This window comes from Ruditapes philippinarum, unplaced genomic scaffold, assembly GCF_026571515.1.
Source record: "Ruditapes philippinarum isolate M1 unplaced genomic scaffold, ASM2657151v2 ctg308_1_1_1_1, whole genome shotgun sequence".
NCBI classification, from domain to species: Eukaryota; Metazoa; Mollusca; class Bivalvia; order Venerida; family Veneridae; genus Ruditapes; species Ruditapes philippinarum.
This window is the reverse complement of record NW_026855874.1, coordinates 94,595-111,337: the sequence shown is the minus strand read 5'-3', so window position 1 is coordinate 111,337 and position 16,743 is coordinate 94,595. Positions and strand designations below refer to the sequence as shown.

Sequence of the window (16,743 nt, the reverse complement as noted above, 5' to 3'; positions counted from 1 at the left end):
TTAGTAAAGTGAAAATGGTGCGAAATAAATGCCAAAATATGTTTCTTTTAAAAAATACCAAAATAATTAAATCAGGCATGTTCCCATGAAACAAATGTACTTGGACTTAACTTAATAAATGGTTATTAATGATCCATTCGTAACACTGAAGTGTAGCACATCAGAATAGGGTTGCTGACTAGATGTGGCTTCAAACCCCTTTAGTGGCCAGCACTCATTGCTTAAAACAAGTTGGTTCCAAAGTTGTGTGTCTATAAGCCAACAGCTTCCTATACAATTGAACTAAAACAGATTCTGTATAAACTAAACATTAAAATAAGGTAGTTTAAAATACCCAAATGGTTTTGGTTTTTTTAACATTTTTTTTCTTCTTTCTTTTAAAAATGAACTACTTCAACGTTGCAGACATAGCAGATACATTTTTCAAAATCAAATTAAGAAAAAAATCCCAGAACAAGAACTGTCGGAGGACAGTAACGCTCGACTATTCTAAAATTTGTCACACGGGTGTTTCATTGAGTATAAATATGCTTACCTATATGAATACATAAAATTGTACGAAAAGGTACAAACCCTTCAAGTTTCAATACAATCACAGAGAACAAGTGTGTGAAGTTTCAATCCATTCCCTTCAGTAGTTATGGAGATACCAGCTTACACACAAAAACTTAACCACAAATTTATGAATCGAAAAAGGGGAATAATTATGCGAAAAAGTAAATCAGAGTTATGGGACTTGTGCCAATCATCTTAAATAATCACAGAGACCAAGTGTGTGAAGTTTCAATCCATTCCCTTCAGTAGTTATGGAGATACCAGCTTACACGCAAAAACTTAACCAAGAATTTCTAAGATAAAAAAGGGGCATAATTATGCAAAAAAGCAAATCAGAGTTATGGGACTTGTGCCAATCATCTTAGATAATCACAGAGACCAAGTGTGTGAAGTTTCAATCCATTCCCTTCAGTAGTTATGGAGATACCAGCTTACACGCAAAAACTTAACCAAGAATTTCGAAGTCGAACAAGGGGCATAATTATGTAAAAAAGCAAATAAGAGTTATGGGACTTGTGCCAATCATCTAAGATAATCAGAGAGAACAAGTGTGTGAAGTTTCAATCCATTCCCTTCAGTAGTTATGGAGATAGCAGCTTACACACAAAAACTTAACCAAGAATTTCTGCGTCGAAAAAGGGGCATAATTATGTAAAAAAGCAAATTAGAGTTATTGGACTTGTGCCAATCATCTAAGATAATCACAGAGAACAAGTGTGTGAAGTTTCAATCCATTCCCTTCAGTAGTTATGGAGATACCAGCTTACATACAAAAACTTAACCAAGAATTTCTAAGTCAAAAAAGGGCTATTATTATGTAAAAAAGCAAATCAGAGTTATGGGACTTGTGCCAATCATCTTAGATAATCAAAGAGAACAAGTGTGTGAAGTTTCAATCCATTCCCTTCAGTAGTTATGGAGATACCAGCTTACATACAAAAACTTAACCAAGAATTTCTAAGTCGAAAAAGGGGCATAATTATGTAAAAAAGCAAATCAGAGTTATGGGACTTGTGCCAATCATCTTAGATAATCACAGAGAACAAGTGTGTGAAGTTTCAATCCATTCCCTTCAGTAGTTATGGAGACACCAGCTTACATACAAAAACTTAACCAAGAATTTCTAAGTTGAAAAAGGGGCATTATTATGTAAAAAAGCAAATCAGAGTTATGGGACTTGTGCCAATCATCTTAGATAATCAAAGAGAACAAGTGTGTGAAGTTTCAATCCATTCCCTTCAGTAGTTATGGAGATACCAGCTTACATACAAAAACTTAACCACAGGGACGCCGACGCCGACGCCGACGCCGACAAATGGGTGACTGCATTAGCTCGATTATTCTACGAATAGTCGAGCTAAAAACCTGTTTTCATATTTTCATATTATCCTATCCCAACAACAAAAGTATCTTATCCAAAACTTCAGCAGCAGAAACACTCCTGGTAATTGAATCAATTTGGACAAATTATCACACACACACATTGCTACCCACAAACAACATATGCACTTGCCACAGAAACATGATAATTTTCCACTGATCATTAAAATGTATGAAGGATAGTTCTTAAGAGAAAACACTCTCTAACATATCCGGATGTCTGAGAAAAGTTTGAAACTGTTCTTATTTCACATTAACACGAATGTTTCTCACATGTTCATATTCAGCAATTACATTAATACAGGTGTAAACATTCATTTATATCCCAGCAATCCAAGAAATTAATTTATCTTATTTCACATTAATTAGCAAAATCCACCTTGTAATTAAAACACCTATTACTCATTCACTCCGCCCCATTAACAAACTAATGACTCTATTATGTTGTATTTTGTACCCATTTAAACAAAACCATTGACCTATGACCCCTTCATTTGACAGTAAGATTCTAGTTTGCCCTGACAATACGGACAGACAAAGCTACCAAATGTGTGACAGATATACAATGATGGAAATCATGTTCATCTTGAAATACAATATGAAAAATACGCCAGTATGTAATACAAAGACACGAAATATGCTGGAAGGGCAGTCTTACATGCACCTAATGACCATATAATCTATTGTTGATTTTCAATACTGAATGAATTACCACCTGTGAAAATTTCAAATATTTGGACTGAAATGTTTGTGACTGTGCGTTAAGTTCAAACTTGTAAATAACCAGGATTTTGAAAAACAAGTGGGATATGATTAAAACGTTTATCTGATATTATATTATCTTACTGATTTTAAAACCCTCCCTGGAGTTTTGATGCCAGAACAACAAGGTGGGGCAGACAGAACTCAGTAACATGAAAGTATCTCCATATTATATAATAGACTAACTCTCTGGCATATCTCAACTTTATATCAGTTCTCTTTCATTACAGCTTAAACCCAACAGGGAAATAATCTAATAACAAGGTTTGTTGTTCATAAAAAAAAAGAAATATTGAAAAATTTGAAAAGATAGTAAAAAATGTTAATTTACTGTACTAAGATATACAGAAATATATCTAGTTTTTACCATTGTAACTTTATGTCAAGTTTCCGAATTAATTCTTTTATTAAAGAATAAGAAAGAAAGAAACAAGTACCATGCTCTTTCTTTGTTCAGAGATAATCCAATATTTTCTCATTAACTTAGCATATGCCTATCTGAGTTTTCTCCCTTGTATATAAACTTGGAGCACTGTACTTAAAATGAGCATGATTGTCAGATTCCCTATTATTTACATACATGTATCTACATATGATGATGGATGTTAAACAGTTTCTTAGTGGCAGTAAGAAGTAGAACGATTTGTCACATGAGTTAAAACAGCCTAGCATGCACAGACACAAAAAATATGACAATACATAATCCAAATTTTCTTTGATCTGAAAAAAAAAAAAATGATATATACATATAAGTATAACCTTCAACGTGCTGAAACCAAATGATCAGACTTCCCCACCAGTATAGAGTGAGGACAGCTTGCAGTGAAATCTGACCAGAATGTTCTGTTTGGGTAATTTAAAATTTTAATCTTTCCTTATCCCTCAAACTGATAGTAGATTCTCCCAAACAGAAAACTGGACAAGTCCATCAAAGAAATTCAGCAAGTTACGGGTTAACAAACATCCAATTCCACTCACCTCTGATTTATTTTTATCTGGTGGTTCCCTATCAAGATGTGCCATACTGAAAGCCTTGTTTCAAGAAAGTTTTCAACAAAACTGTGTTGTCAAAACTACTGCACCAACAATATGGTAAAATCGTTAATTTCAAATTATCTCCAGACTTAATAAACAGTAGAGTCTTTCAGAACTATCCCAAATGTAACTGAGTAAACATTATCATCATCGCAAGAATTTTATTTTCCACCCATTCTCCTTCGTGCTAAAGTGCATATCCTGTTTGTCAATTGTAATGTACATATAGTTTCTTATAAAATATTCATAAATATCGGTTGCAAAATTCCTTTTCGACAAAATTCCCATATGAATACAATGTAGCTTCACAAAAGCTTAATTCATAATCAATTTGGGAAATTTTATATTAAATATAGAACACTGTAATTGACTCATTAAACATAAAACCGACACTACTTCATCCAACTCTTAACAAACCGACAAAAACATAAGAGCCAATTAAGTTTTTTTTCTCTCTCCTCCAAACGTAAAATTGACCTTTGTTTACAATAAATTTCTTGCTTACAAAGTACAAAATGTACAGTTTTTTATTCTTTCTTTGTTTTTAAGGACAGTCTGTCACTTCAACTCATTCACATGTATGCATGCTTCTGTGATCACTTATGATTTTAATATTCAGTTAACACTCACAAACTGTCTGAATTATTTGGACTTAATCATTTATGTATATTCTTATACTTAAGATTTCCACAATCAAAATTTGTAATTCCAAACTTCAGCATAAATAGACTACTTTTTCATTTTAAACTTGGCATAATTATTTTACGTTTCCATGTGAAACACAAAAAATACACTTGAAATAAATCCCCTTTTCTCCCTTGATATCTTTGCCTTACAGATTACCAGCAAACCAGGGAAAAAACAAAGTTTCAGCACATGTGCGTGCATGTGGCAAAGCATGAAACTTTCTCAAATAAAATATACTGTTGCTTCCAAGAACATGACCCCAGTCAGCTGTTGTAAGCGTTTATGAATGAAAAATGTTAAACACAGCAGTTAAATATCTCAATCTCCAATTAGTAAACTGTAAATTCCTGAATTGTTACAAAACAAAAACATGTCAGATGAGTAATCCAACTTTCCTTTATTTGTATCCAATTATCATTTATTTTCATGTATTTGTGCAACTTTAATCAGATTACTTTAAAACATTAGTTACATTCGCATATTGTATTATTTGATCAAGTTCGTGACACTAGCCGTCAATACATGTACATACATTAAAACACATTGGCTATACAGCATGCTATCGCCAAAAATGCATTTTACATGCTTTGTACATAAATTTGCATACTTCGGCAATGTCATGTTAACTCCCTTACAAATATCATGTACAACCGTATACAATCCTGTACAACCGTTTTTCTCACATGTGCAAAAACATCCTTATACACTCGTGAGCTCAATGTCGTGATCACTGCCAATTACTTTTATGAATCAGCCATTACAAAAGCCACGCATCATATACATCCTGGGATTTTAATCTCTCTCTGAGTCTGATTATTTCTGAGAGCCAAATGTCTGATGTAAGATTTTCCTTTCTGTTGCAGGCATGATAAAGTTAAAAATGATTAAAACAAATCCCGAAGTGTTATGATTATATATAATCACATGTCATGCAACTCTAATTACATCTGTGATGATATCTATTACTGATTCCTCTCTAGTGAAAATTCTGCACACATAGACCTCAAACTTTTTCATTTGAAAAATATCTGACATGCTTTTGTCTTTTAAATATGAACATAAAATTACTTTTCAGCCATACTTATATCTTCTCAAAGAAAAAAAACCAATATCCTATCATAGATATATTCCATACAATATATTGAATATTTTCACCATCGCTTACATCCTTGTCAAGAAAATCCCCTTAAGGGCACACATTAACAAATGGGCAACAGGCCCCTTGATTTCTTTTTAAATTACACACACACATCTGTTGTAAGCTTGATAGAAGAGGGGGAAAATCAATGAACTATAGCCAAGAATGGTTCCATTCATGGCAGCCTGTATGTATTCTGCTATAAAACTCTGTTCTAGCAAAAATCAATTCTACAAAACACTATCATCATGCTCCTGTACTCGTATTTAACCATGTATCATCTTTCTCAAGTGCTTTTAACATTTAGTCCCTTGATGAAACAATTGTTTTCGCATGTAAAAATGGCATTCACTCTTGGATTTGACAGCTTGAAATTTATATCATTTAATGCAGCCCCTAGCAAACACATGTCACTATATTTAATAATACACCACAAAGTCCAATTATCTTATTCAATGGCTAATTTTGTGAAATATTGATTTTACAAAATTTTTATTTATGGACACAAGACGATTTTTAAACTGCACATTATTCTGTTCTAATTGATTTTATGAATATTTAATGATTACCACAAAACAAAATCGTATACCAACTAAACACTTTCTTTATTTAAACTGGTTGAATAAAGTGTCTCTTTAATTAACCCTTCAACAGAATACCTATGTAAAAAGTGCAAACCAAGATTAACCAGAAAGGCCATCCAGTCTGATCATGGTCGGCATTATTTGCTATTCAGTCATAACATACCAAATGAAAATTTCCCAAAAAAGAAATTGTTTTGTCCAGATTGAAAGATGGGCAAGTTCATTAAAGATATTTAGGGAAGTAAGGGTACAACAGGGTAATACCAGCTATGATATAGTCTGTATGTTCCTAAGAAGCTGGGTCATATCTTAAAATAAAAGCAGACAAATAAAAAAGTACAAGATAGAGAAATGTGGAAGAAATAACTGTAAGTAAACAGGTGACCCATAACATGCCTGATATTGCATCAAGGTGTTTTACCAAGCTATCAAATAATGAAAGCCCTGCTACACAATAAGCCTAGGTATTACAGCTAAATAATGCTGAAAAAAAATAAATCAAAATAGCTGTCATTTGACATCAAGAACATTGGCCTTATTGCCTGTAAAGAGTTCATTATTAAACTTTAAATTTCTGTGTCATAGTTTTTATGTCCTTATGGAGTCAGACTCTTTACCATTTTAACAATTTAATTTTATTATCTGAAAAATAAACTGTGTCTTAAACTTTAAGTAGCTTCTTTATTAGGCATAAGACTTCAGTTATAGAAAAATAAGTAGAGGAATACTCATTTGTGACAGATAATTGGTCTAATACTATAATTGAAACAGGTGCTATCAAGACTCTGCCAGCTAATGATATATTAATTTTAACAAAGATACATGATATCCCAGAAAGAACAGAAAATAAATCATGTATTTTATAACACAAGCAGAAGCTATATAGTATATTGGATTTCATTATACACATGGCCATAACTGCTTCTGTTTCAAATCTAGCTAAAAAGCAACAAGTCTGTGTGTACATGTATATTGCATGCGCAAAAAAAGCATTTGAGCCGCGTCATGACAAAACCAACATAATGCGTTTGCGACCAGCATGGATCCAGACCAGCCTGCGCATCCGCGCAGTCTGATCAGGATCCATGCTGCTCGCTTTCCAACCCTATTACAAGTAGAGAAACTGATAGCGAACAGCATGGATCCTGATCAGACTGCGCGAATGTGCAGGCTGGTCTGGATCCATGCTGGTCGCAAACCCACTATGTTGGTTTTGTTGTGACGCGGCTAATTTCATTTTCTTTATCCTCCCAAAATCAAAAGTATCTTTATCAAGCAGAAATTTATTTTTTAATAAAAAACTTCATTTATAATACTTACAATAGCTAACACCTGCACAGGCATTTTGAATATAAATAAAATAATATTATGTTATTCCACTTATATCCTACTCCTATTTCACAAAAAATACACACAAAAAATAATGACATGTTGTTTTTTTTCTCAACAGTAAAACACCAATAATTAACATTCCTTCATAAAACTTGCACCAAGAGCTATTTATTACCTAAGTGGCCATCAAGATGATATAATTAGATATTAAACAATGGTAACATCGATACAAGGTAATCAAGTAAATGTCACATTATGTATTTAACAGATAAGTAAATGTCATCAAATTGCAGCATTTAGCAATAATATCTGTAAAGTTAATGGACAACTTTGCACATAACTGAACATCTAACTTCCAATGGTAAAATACAGTATTTTATTTAACATTGTAAAGACAAATAAATATTAGCATGGATGGAAACAAAAAGCATATCACCTTATTTTTATATAAGTTTTCAAAGGGGTGACTCTTAATAATTAAATGTCAGGGTTGTCAACATTTTCTGACACGGTCCATTTTGAATATGAAACCATCCACATACAACTAAGAGTTTTTTCTAAGCTTTGAAACAGTTATTTTGACCTCAAGTCACATCTTAATGAATACTCTGAATGTACTGTGTTTTTAACACTGGGAAGTTTCCTCAAAAACACAATCATGGAAACATTTTTGTTTACAATATAGCTTTTGTTACAATAATCTTTTTGAAATTCAAATTTTATTTGCATGCAACCGTACCTTCTTTGACAGTCCTTTACGTAGACTTAGCACTGGACTGTTGCAGTAATCATTTATAGCACGCAGGAACCGGAAGTTATCAGTCTGACATGGAAGCGAGTAATCTTGTAATTTCTTCATTTTCTGTCTCATCACTGTCATGCTAACTCTCCGTCGAAGCGTCCGTCGTAACGTATTTTTACTGAACTCATTCTTGGACCGCACAGTCTCGTTGTTTCCCAGCGTCTTCATTGTGCTCTGGTTTAGTTTTTCCTGAATAAAAAATAATTTACTTTTTATATTTAAAAAACTCAGTATAATCAAATAAGCTTCTGATAAAAATATTCTCATTTTGTATCTGAATAAAAAAAAACATAATTCAATTTGCAAACTCTTTGCATGACAATAAGTTTCTAGCCAATTATTTTCCTATGTGTATAGCAGCTTTTTGTCAAATCCTTTTCACAACTTTTGAAATACCAAAAACTTCATTCTTGTTAAATATCAGTAAGATACCAGTTGTGTTTTCTTTCATGTTGTTTTATTTTCCATCATGGACCATGAGTGGCATGTTTTTTTCTTTTCCTATTTTATTCATTTCTTTTACAATACATCAATTTTATCAGACAAAACCCTATCTCCTGACATACTTTAGCCAACATGTTGAAAATTATATTATTTACCTTTACAGGGAGAGAAGCACAACTAAACAACCACATTATTACAGTATGAATTGTATTCCTTAACTGAAGAGCAAAATCTTAAAACTTGCCTACTTTGGTAACATTTGTCTTTGAGATAATACCATTCATATTGGTGTAAAATTATAAATGTATGCCAGCAAGGAAACCCATTCAATTATAATTAATGACACAAGTGTAACTGACCATTGAGTGTGTAAACATGGGGTGTAAATATCAGGAACACATGTGTGAAAGGGACACCATGTGATGGTGTAGTGTGAAAAAGAAAGGATGTAACAATTAAGGTTCTCTGTGCTTTTATTTAGAAATTAATGCCTTACATTTAACACAATGAAAGCAATGTTGTTCAATGGAAATAATTATTTTTGTATGAAATTTCACAGCCTGCCAAGAATAATATTTGAACAGCTTAAATGCAATTTTGGAGCATTAAATATGATCGCAGAACAGAACAGCACAGAACTTATTGACAAATTGTTGCTGTAAACTTGAAATTATGCTTAAAGAAAAGAAGCATAACTTGAATAAAATATAATTCAATTATTTAATAATTTGCAATGTTGAAGTATCTTTTTTAATAAGATTACATTTACTATAAACTTAAGGAAAGTCATTTTTTTACAACACATGAACAATCAGATTTTGTACAAATCAATGAAGAATCTTAAGAATTCTATGTATATTTAACAGGGTAAATAATATTTTTAAATGTTTCATACACATGTAAAAAAATTACCAGTCACTCAGTCAATCAATGAAAAATATCTTAAAGTATTAGAAACTGTATTAATGAATAATTTAAGCAAACGATGCAAACATTTTATGGTACCAATATACATGTATAACAATGCAATACCTGGAAGTTAACATCCATTTTTCTTCTATTAAAATCACAGAAATAAAAAATTGAACTTTTTTACCAGCAATGTTAGATTGAGAAAATTTAAAATTTGAAAATACTTTTAAAAAGGGGACTGGTCACTTTGTTACTATAAGAGAGGAAGTAACACAGACACCTTGTCAGAAAATACAAATAAAGCCCTAGGGGGTATGAATTAATGAAGTTTGAAATTTTAATGATCAACTTGGTAGCCTTCATTTTTTATCAAGCACACAAGTATTTACAAGGTGTGGTCAGTCACGACCTGTACCTGGTTATCTTTATTATTCTTTTGTAATGAATTTAAATGTAATAAATAAATCCTGATTTCTTATTTGACTGAATCATAGAGATAATCATCACCATCAATTTTTGTATTTCACCTTGCCATCATTAACAAATTGCTACAGGGTAAATGCTACTTGAGAGAATAATAAACCTTGTTTATTTTCTTGATAAATCTTGTTTATGTTCTTGATAAACCTTGTTTATGTTCTTGAATAGATAGATAGGTTACGGTTAATTAATTAGATTGAAATTATTAAAAAATGTGATCTTTTGGAACAATGATTACAAATTTTCAAACTTTAAGCAAATACATGTATCAAATTTATATTAATTCAAAATGCAACAAGCTTTCCATGATATTTAAAAGATATAAATTCTGACAATTCCCAGTACTTGATACTATGTAGGTATTACAAAGGTCATGAAGATGATTTTCAAGTTCATAAAGGGAGATAACTCAATGAAAATCCATGCACAAGTTATAGATCTTAGTCAGTGTCCTTATTTATGGCCATGAAGACAAGTGAATTTAAAAATACAATTGTAGGTGTACAATGATAATCTGTTACAGTGAAGAAAATTTGAAATTTGGCAATGCCAATTTTGTAAATGACTCAAAGACATTTTTCCAAAATTGACTTATTAATTAAAACACAATGATTTGGGTTGCTGTCAAGAAGTAAATGCAAGTTTTCAGGTATAACTAACCTCAACAGATTCATTCAACATAATTTCAGCAAATCATGAAGTGACCTTTGAATTCCAGCTGCTAGACACAGTTCAGCTCAGTGATTTTTCCTGTGGTATGCTTTAAGACCTTCAAGTACATAATTTCACACAAGGAACTGTTCTAACTATCGTCCTGAGAGTGAAATCCATCATTAGATTAACCATTCTGCGCTTGATTTACACTCCAATGCTCTTAAGCATGAACATTTTTGTTGGATCAAATTTGAAACAGACAAATGATACAATATATTTTTCCTCAAAATCTGTAACAATGTATATCTATTGTCATAGTAGCGGGAATTTGACATTGTATCATACCTATTGTAATTGACAATAAATTAATCAAAAGTTGACAAATTAATTTAAAGATCCTGAAACTCAATTATTCTCTGGTTTTACATCATAAATATTATGTTCAAATAAAGATTTATGAATATTGTGAGTTCAAAAAAGCATTATTTTTAAAGATATTATCGAATTTACATTTCATGTAAATAAAGGGAGGTAATTAGAAATTTATTTTTGATAAAGTCTAAGCCAAATTTTTCAATAAGAAATGAATGCATATATTTTAATGATTACATAATATGATACAATACATATAAACATTTGCAGTACATATTAATTTTAACACATTCTTGGAGGTTTGGAAATTGTTTTAGAAGAATAATTATATTAGTGTTGTTACAACCTTAATAACAACATACAGGATCTTTTAAGATTATAAAAATTAAGCCTATCAAAACAAGGTGAAATGAATGGAATATGTTTGCTAAATAATTAGCAATGAACTAGTGCATTCTATAAAGTGTCATTGTAAAAAGTGTTACTTATCACCAATTAACACTTAAATATTATAAGTAGCAGCTGTACTACAAGTACTTATCAGCTTAACTGATAGTCGTTCAAAATATGTTGACATCTGCAGCTAGATGTGGAGATATTTTTGTTCTGTGTCAAAATCTCACTTCAATAGGGGAGATATTTCTTACACTTAAAAAATCACAATATCTCCACTTTTTAGTACAATTCGTTGGGACTACTAACACACACACAGGTGATATTTACAATCATTTGTAAACATTTACATGATTAATGCTAATAAAAAAAAGGATACCAAACTGTTTAAACAGTGTTATACTATATCTTAAATTTAAGTTGCCAATTTAAATTATTAACTATCTATTCTATTCTAATTTCTATTTAATACAATTAAAAATACGTCACAGGGCTAACCAGATAGAGTTGAGTGAAATTTTCTATTTTTTTCCCCAGATTTTCTCTTTTAAAAGATCAAAGAAAAGTTATATTCTCTAATTTATTAAGCACTGCACTGTCCGTTTTGATTTTTCTATGGCTATCAAAGAAACAAAAGCTACGATTTAAATAGGAAATATCATTAGCCAAAATTATGATAAGATCTGATAACTCTTTCATTCTCAAATCTTTTTACTAAAACTTAGTGTTTGAAACTGATTAATTTCAATATTACAGGTAATTATAATGAGTAAGCTATTCTGAGAAGTAAACATTGGCATTTAGGTTAAATGGTCAGAAATAATGCAAGCGTTTACAAATGCAAATTGAAATGAATATGTTTAATCACGTAAACATGGGGGCTACACTAAGGGGGAAACGCACAGGGGTCAATGGACCATCAGGTGATTGGATGAAATTGTGTTTTTAAAGGCACATTATGTCTCAGAAAAATTTCCTTCTTAACAAGGGCAAACATAGAGTTTTATAACATTTAAATTCATAATGATTTTAGAGCATGTAATATACTTTCCACCAGAAGAAAGCAAATTATGCAATTCTGACAAAGACCTAACTAAAGTCAAGAAAGGAAAGGACTAAAAACAAAGAAGCATAGCAATATTAATACTTTTACTGTGGGTTCAAACATGTTAGAAATATTGTTAGAAATATAATATACATAAATAATAGTATGACCAAAAATGCAAGCAAAGTATTGCAACACTAAGTAAGTCATACTCATATAAGCAACAAACAGGTCTATAACATTTAAATAAATTATCTATGATAATCATAATTCATCACCTTAGTGCAATAACTGGTTAACTCCTCTTAAATTCAGAAGGAGTAAACCTGTAATTGCACTAAGTTGAATATATTTTGTTTCGGTTCTTTTATACACCCTATAAGAATCTGCAATCTACCAAAATTTCTGCACAGAGCCCATTTAGTTAGCCAATTGACCTTTTTCGAAAACCTAGCTGAACACCGTTTTCCGGTGCGTTACGGATTAAGCTCTGGGGTATTACACCAAATGAAGTACATAACACAGTTACATGATATTTCTAGTTTTCTATCATTATTTTACCGTTTAAGGTGAAAAAAATTGATGTATTTGAAAATTATCAACATTCCTTTAATATCTTTTGCAAATTTTTCAGAAAATAAATTGTTTATAATGAAAATCAATAGAATTAAAACAGACGTAGTGGAATCTTCCATAATAAATAAGGTTATTTTCTGCGTAAACTTGTGTATTTACTTTATTTTTTTTGTATGGAATTATTCATACAATGATATTTAATTATTTTCTTATAAAGAAATAACTGTTTTATTTCAATTTAATTTTAAAAAACAGGCCTCAAACATAGAGTTAGTTATTACACTCCATTAGGTGAATTCCCCAGAGCTGTGTACAGAAAGTACCGGAAAACGGCGTTTAGCTAGGTTTTCGAATTTGTGAATAGTCTGTAAATGAAGACCTACAAAATTACAAAACAGGCATTTCATTTTCCTGTAAATTTCACATCTATAGCATGAAAAGCGGAAAAGTCAATATTAAGATTTATTTAAGGGACCATTGCTCAAAATGTAAATCTATTGGAAAATCAAATTATACAGTAGCCTGTCTGACCTAAAACTAAAAGGTTTTGTCAAAATTTTGTCTGATGGATAGTTAATCACAGCATATTATATCAGCTTTCAAATTAAAACAAAAATTTGGGTGTTAAATCTGTCATAAGCCATATGGCTTTTCAAAAACATACATACTACAACATCATATCGCGAAAACTGATGACCATCATCGTGCACCTGTCAAAATTAATTACCTGTCAAATTTGAAAATTACCTTTCGTAATGCTTTGAGTTCAGATGTGCCGAGGGACTTTCTTCGCTTTCGTGATGAAAGAACAGCTGATAATCCACAATTCTCAACTCCAAAACTGTCATCTAAATCTTTTGCCTCATCAACGTCTTGAAAATCCCGCTTCCGTTTCCTATTCGTCGCGTCCATTTTGAAAATTTGTAAACTTTGAAGAACGCCTCCTGGCGGATTGAGAATGGCGCAGGTAAGTGGTAATTAGTTCCGCATCACTGCATCGCGCTTATTCGGCTGATAAGGAAATTGATCAACAAAGAAAATCTTTGACAACTTAGCATGTATTTGTCTACGTTTCTTCTTATCACGTAACTAATTACACAGATGTATGTAGATAAACATGAATTTGATAAGCTAATTAGACAATAATAATAGGTAATTTTTAAGATAAATAACCCGAGGCTAAAATTATTATTATTAGGAAATATTTCATGCATACTGAAAATAAGCTATTTTCGAGAAAACAGGATATTGCTTTTAAAAATAAGATTTAAATTTATGAAGTAGATCTAATAATATAAATCATTTTTATAAGTGTCATACACGATCATGTTAATTAGCAGCGGAAAGTTGTTATTTATATTATATTTATGAATGAATTACAATTTTCAAAACACATTTCTATATAATAATAAGAATCTTGTGACAGGCAATTTGACAATTTAAAAAAAAAGATCATTTATAGCAATGTTTCTTATTGCACACTTTTAATAGACGTTAAATGCATTTATTTATATGTCTCAAATGCTAGATAGATACATTTTAGGTATATTTATTTCTGGTTCTGTATACGTGAACAAAATACTTATAAAGTATTGGCACAAGTAGACGTTCCAAAGCTAGATTCTGAGATATTGTTCTGGGTCAAAATCTAGCTTATAGAGGGGGGAGATCTATAAACAATAATAGAACAATTTCTCAACGCGTAAGTGGCTAAGAGATTTATCGTTCTTAATTCTAAAATTTAAATAAAAAAAAAACATTACAGAGTGTAATTTGATCCACTCTACTGGAAACCGGTAGCTGCATTGTCATAATGACATTGAATAAGAGATAACATTATAGCCCTCAATGCAAATTATGTCAAATAAGTTGTCAAAAAAGTAGCAAAATCTAAACAAAACAATATTTTGACTTCCTTACAAAATTCTAAACCACTTGAACTCGTAAAGTACATATTTGCTGAAACGCTATAGAAGCAAATTATATCTCAGCTATTTGGCAAATGAGTACATGTACTCTTCCTGAAATTGTAAAAGGACACAATAATAATAATAATAATAATAATAATAATAATAATAATAATAATAATAATAATAATAATAATAATAATAATAATAATAATAATAATAATAATAATCATAATCATAATCAATAATAATAATAATAATAATAATAATAATAATAATAATAATAATAATAGCATTTTTCGGACTTAATCAAAACGCAATTATTTTTTTGTAAGAATTGCACACGTTCAAATATAACCATTATTCCAACTAGACTGAAAACTTTTTGTGAAATTTGGATATACCTTGAATCAAAGCTAACAAAAAATACATGTGATGTTACACAGTATGATTTAAAGTAGCACTGTTTAAGTCCCATTAAACCTACGAAATGATAAGTCTTATTTCTCAAAAACTTTCTTTATATGTTTGGTGTCCTGTTACCAAAAAAATTACCCACAGACCATATAGCTGAAGTTTTTCAGTCTGGAATTCAGTACAGTTAGATTAAGTATTTTGTCTGGAAGTTTAAAAAAATCCGCTTTGTTTACATTTCGCTACTTTTATGACAAACGATAATTGTCAAACATGCCCTTTAACACACGTTTGCCCATTCTAAATAAGAAAACAAGATGTACTCAATATATGCCTTTAACAATATAATCTAAGCAATTATCAGAACATTTTAGTGGTTATCTATTCTTTAAAAAAATCCTCGCTATGTTAAACATAGTTTGCGTTGTATTAATCAATCACACATATACAGTTCAATATTTTATTCAGCAAAATTGTTTCCAAGTTTTCAACATTTTTATCTAATATCTCACAATACATATACATCAGTGGAGAATAGCGAAGTTCCAACTTTACTGGCATTCGGCAAAACATTTGCCGTTGGTCAATTACAAATATATCATTATGGTAAAGACAATACATGTGGTATAAATACAAACGAAAAAAACATAAATATGTATGTACAATAATAATATTCACTATCAGTAGACATTTATAAGTCAAGAGTATCTGTACGTAACAACTGTTATTTCACAAACTGCCAACTTTTTGCTAAGATCTATGCCTATTTCATAACTGTATGTTGAGGGAATCAGAAATAGCCATGACATAAAATGGTCAATAGAAACATAAGGAAACTGTAATGTAATTTGCACGTTTACAGGAACTCCACTGAGGCCCTAAAGCCTAAAAACATTAGATTTCAATTTCTCACATAGACCAGCTGGGGTACAGAAATATATACAAAAGATAACTAAGAAATATACTCAGAAATAAATTGAAAATAGTATGTTTGTGCTATTCTCAGTCCGATTTGTGTGAAAAGCGTTGCATCGCTTTTAAATTTCGGATCATTTTTCAGTTAGAATAATTATTCTAGATCGAATTATCTGATTTTTTTACATAAGTTGCTGTTATAAACCTATATCAAGTGGAGTAATAATCTTGAAAAAAAAATAAAGTGCACATAAGTTTCCACTTGTTAAGGTTTTACTCATATACAGAAATAGTTAACGGCAAATACAACAAGATGTATATTTGTGTCTGCTAATGTAATTATTTAAATCATACAC

The 16,743-nt window shown here is 30.8% G+C and overlaps 1 protein-coding gene across 4 annotated transcripts in view; it reads right to left on the bottom strand.

Annotated features, from left to right (window-relative positions):
* Nucleotides 1–14,078, bottom strand: part of LOC132744691 (rhotekin-like) — a 43,506-nt gene extending 29,428 nt beyond the window's left edge. Inside the window, exons 1-3 of one of the 4 annotated variants that reach the window (XM_060733452.1) lie at nucleotides 13,899–14,078; nucleotides 8,213–8,464; nucleotides 7,462–7,473 (exon numbers count right to left, since the gene is read on the bottom strand). In XM_060733452.1, coding sequence (XP_060589435.1) covers nucleotides 7,462–7,473; nucleotides 8,213–8,464; nucleotides 13,899–14,063 — 429 coding nt within the window. In that variant the 5' untranslated portion in view covers nucleotides 14,064–14,078. Of the gene's footprint in view, nucleotides 1–3,675; nucleotides 5,172–7,461; nucleotides 7,474–8,212; nucleotides 8,465–9,751; nucleotides 9,785–13,898 lie in introns of those variants that run through there. The other 3 variants (XM_060733454.1, XM_060733453.1, XM_060733456.1) reach the window with 3 other exon arrangements.
* Nucleotides 14,079–16,743: the final 2,665 nt, after the last annotated feature.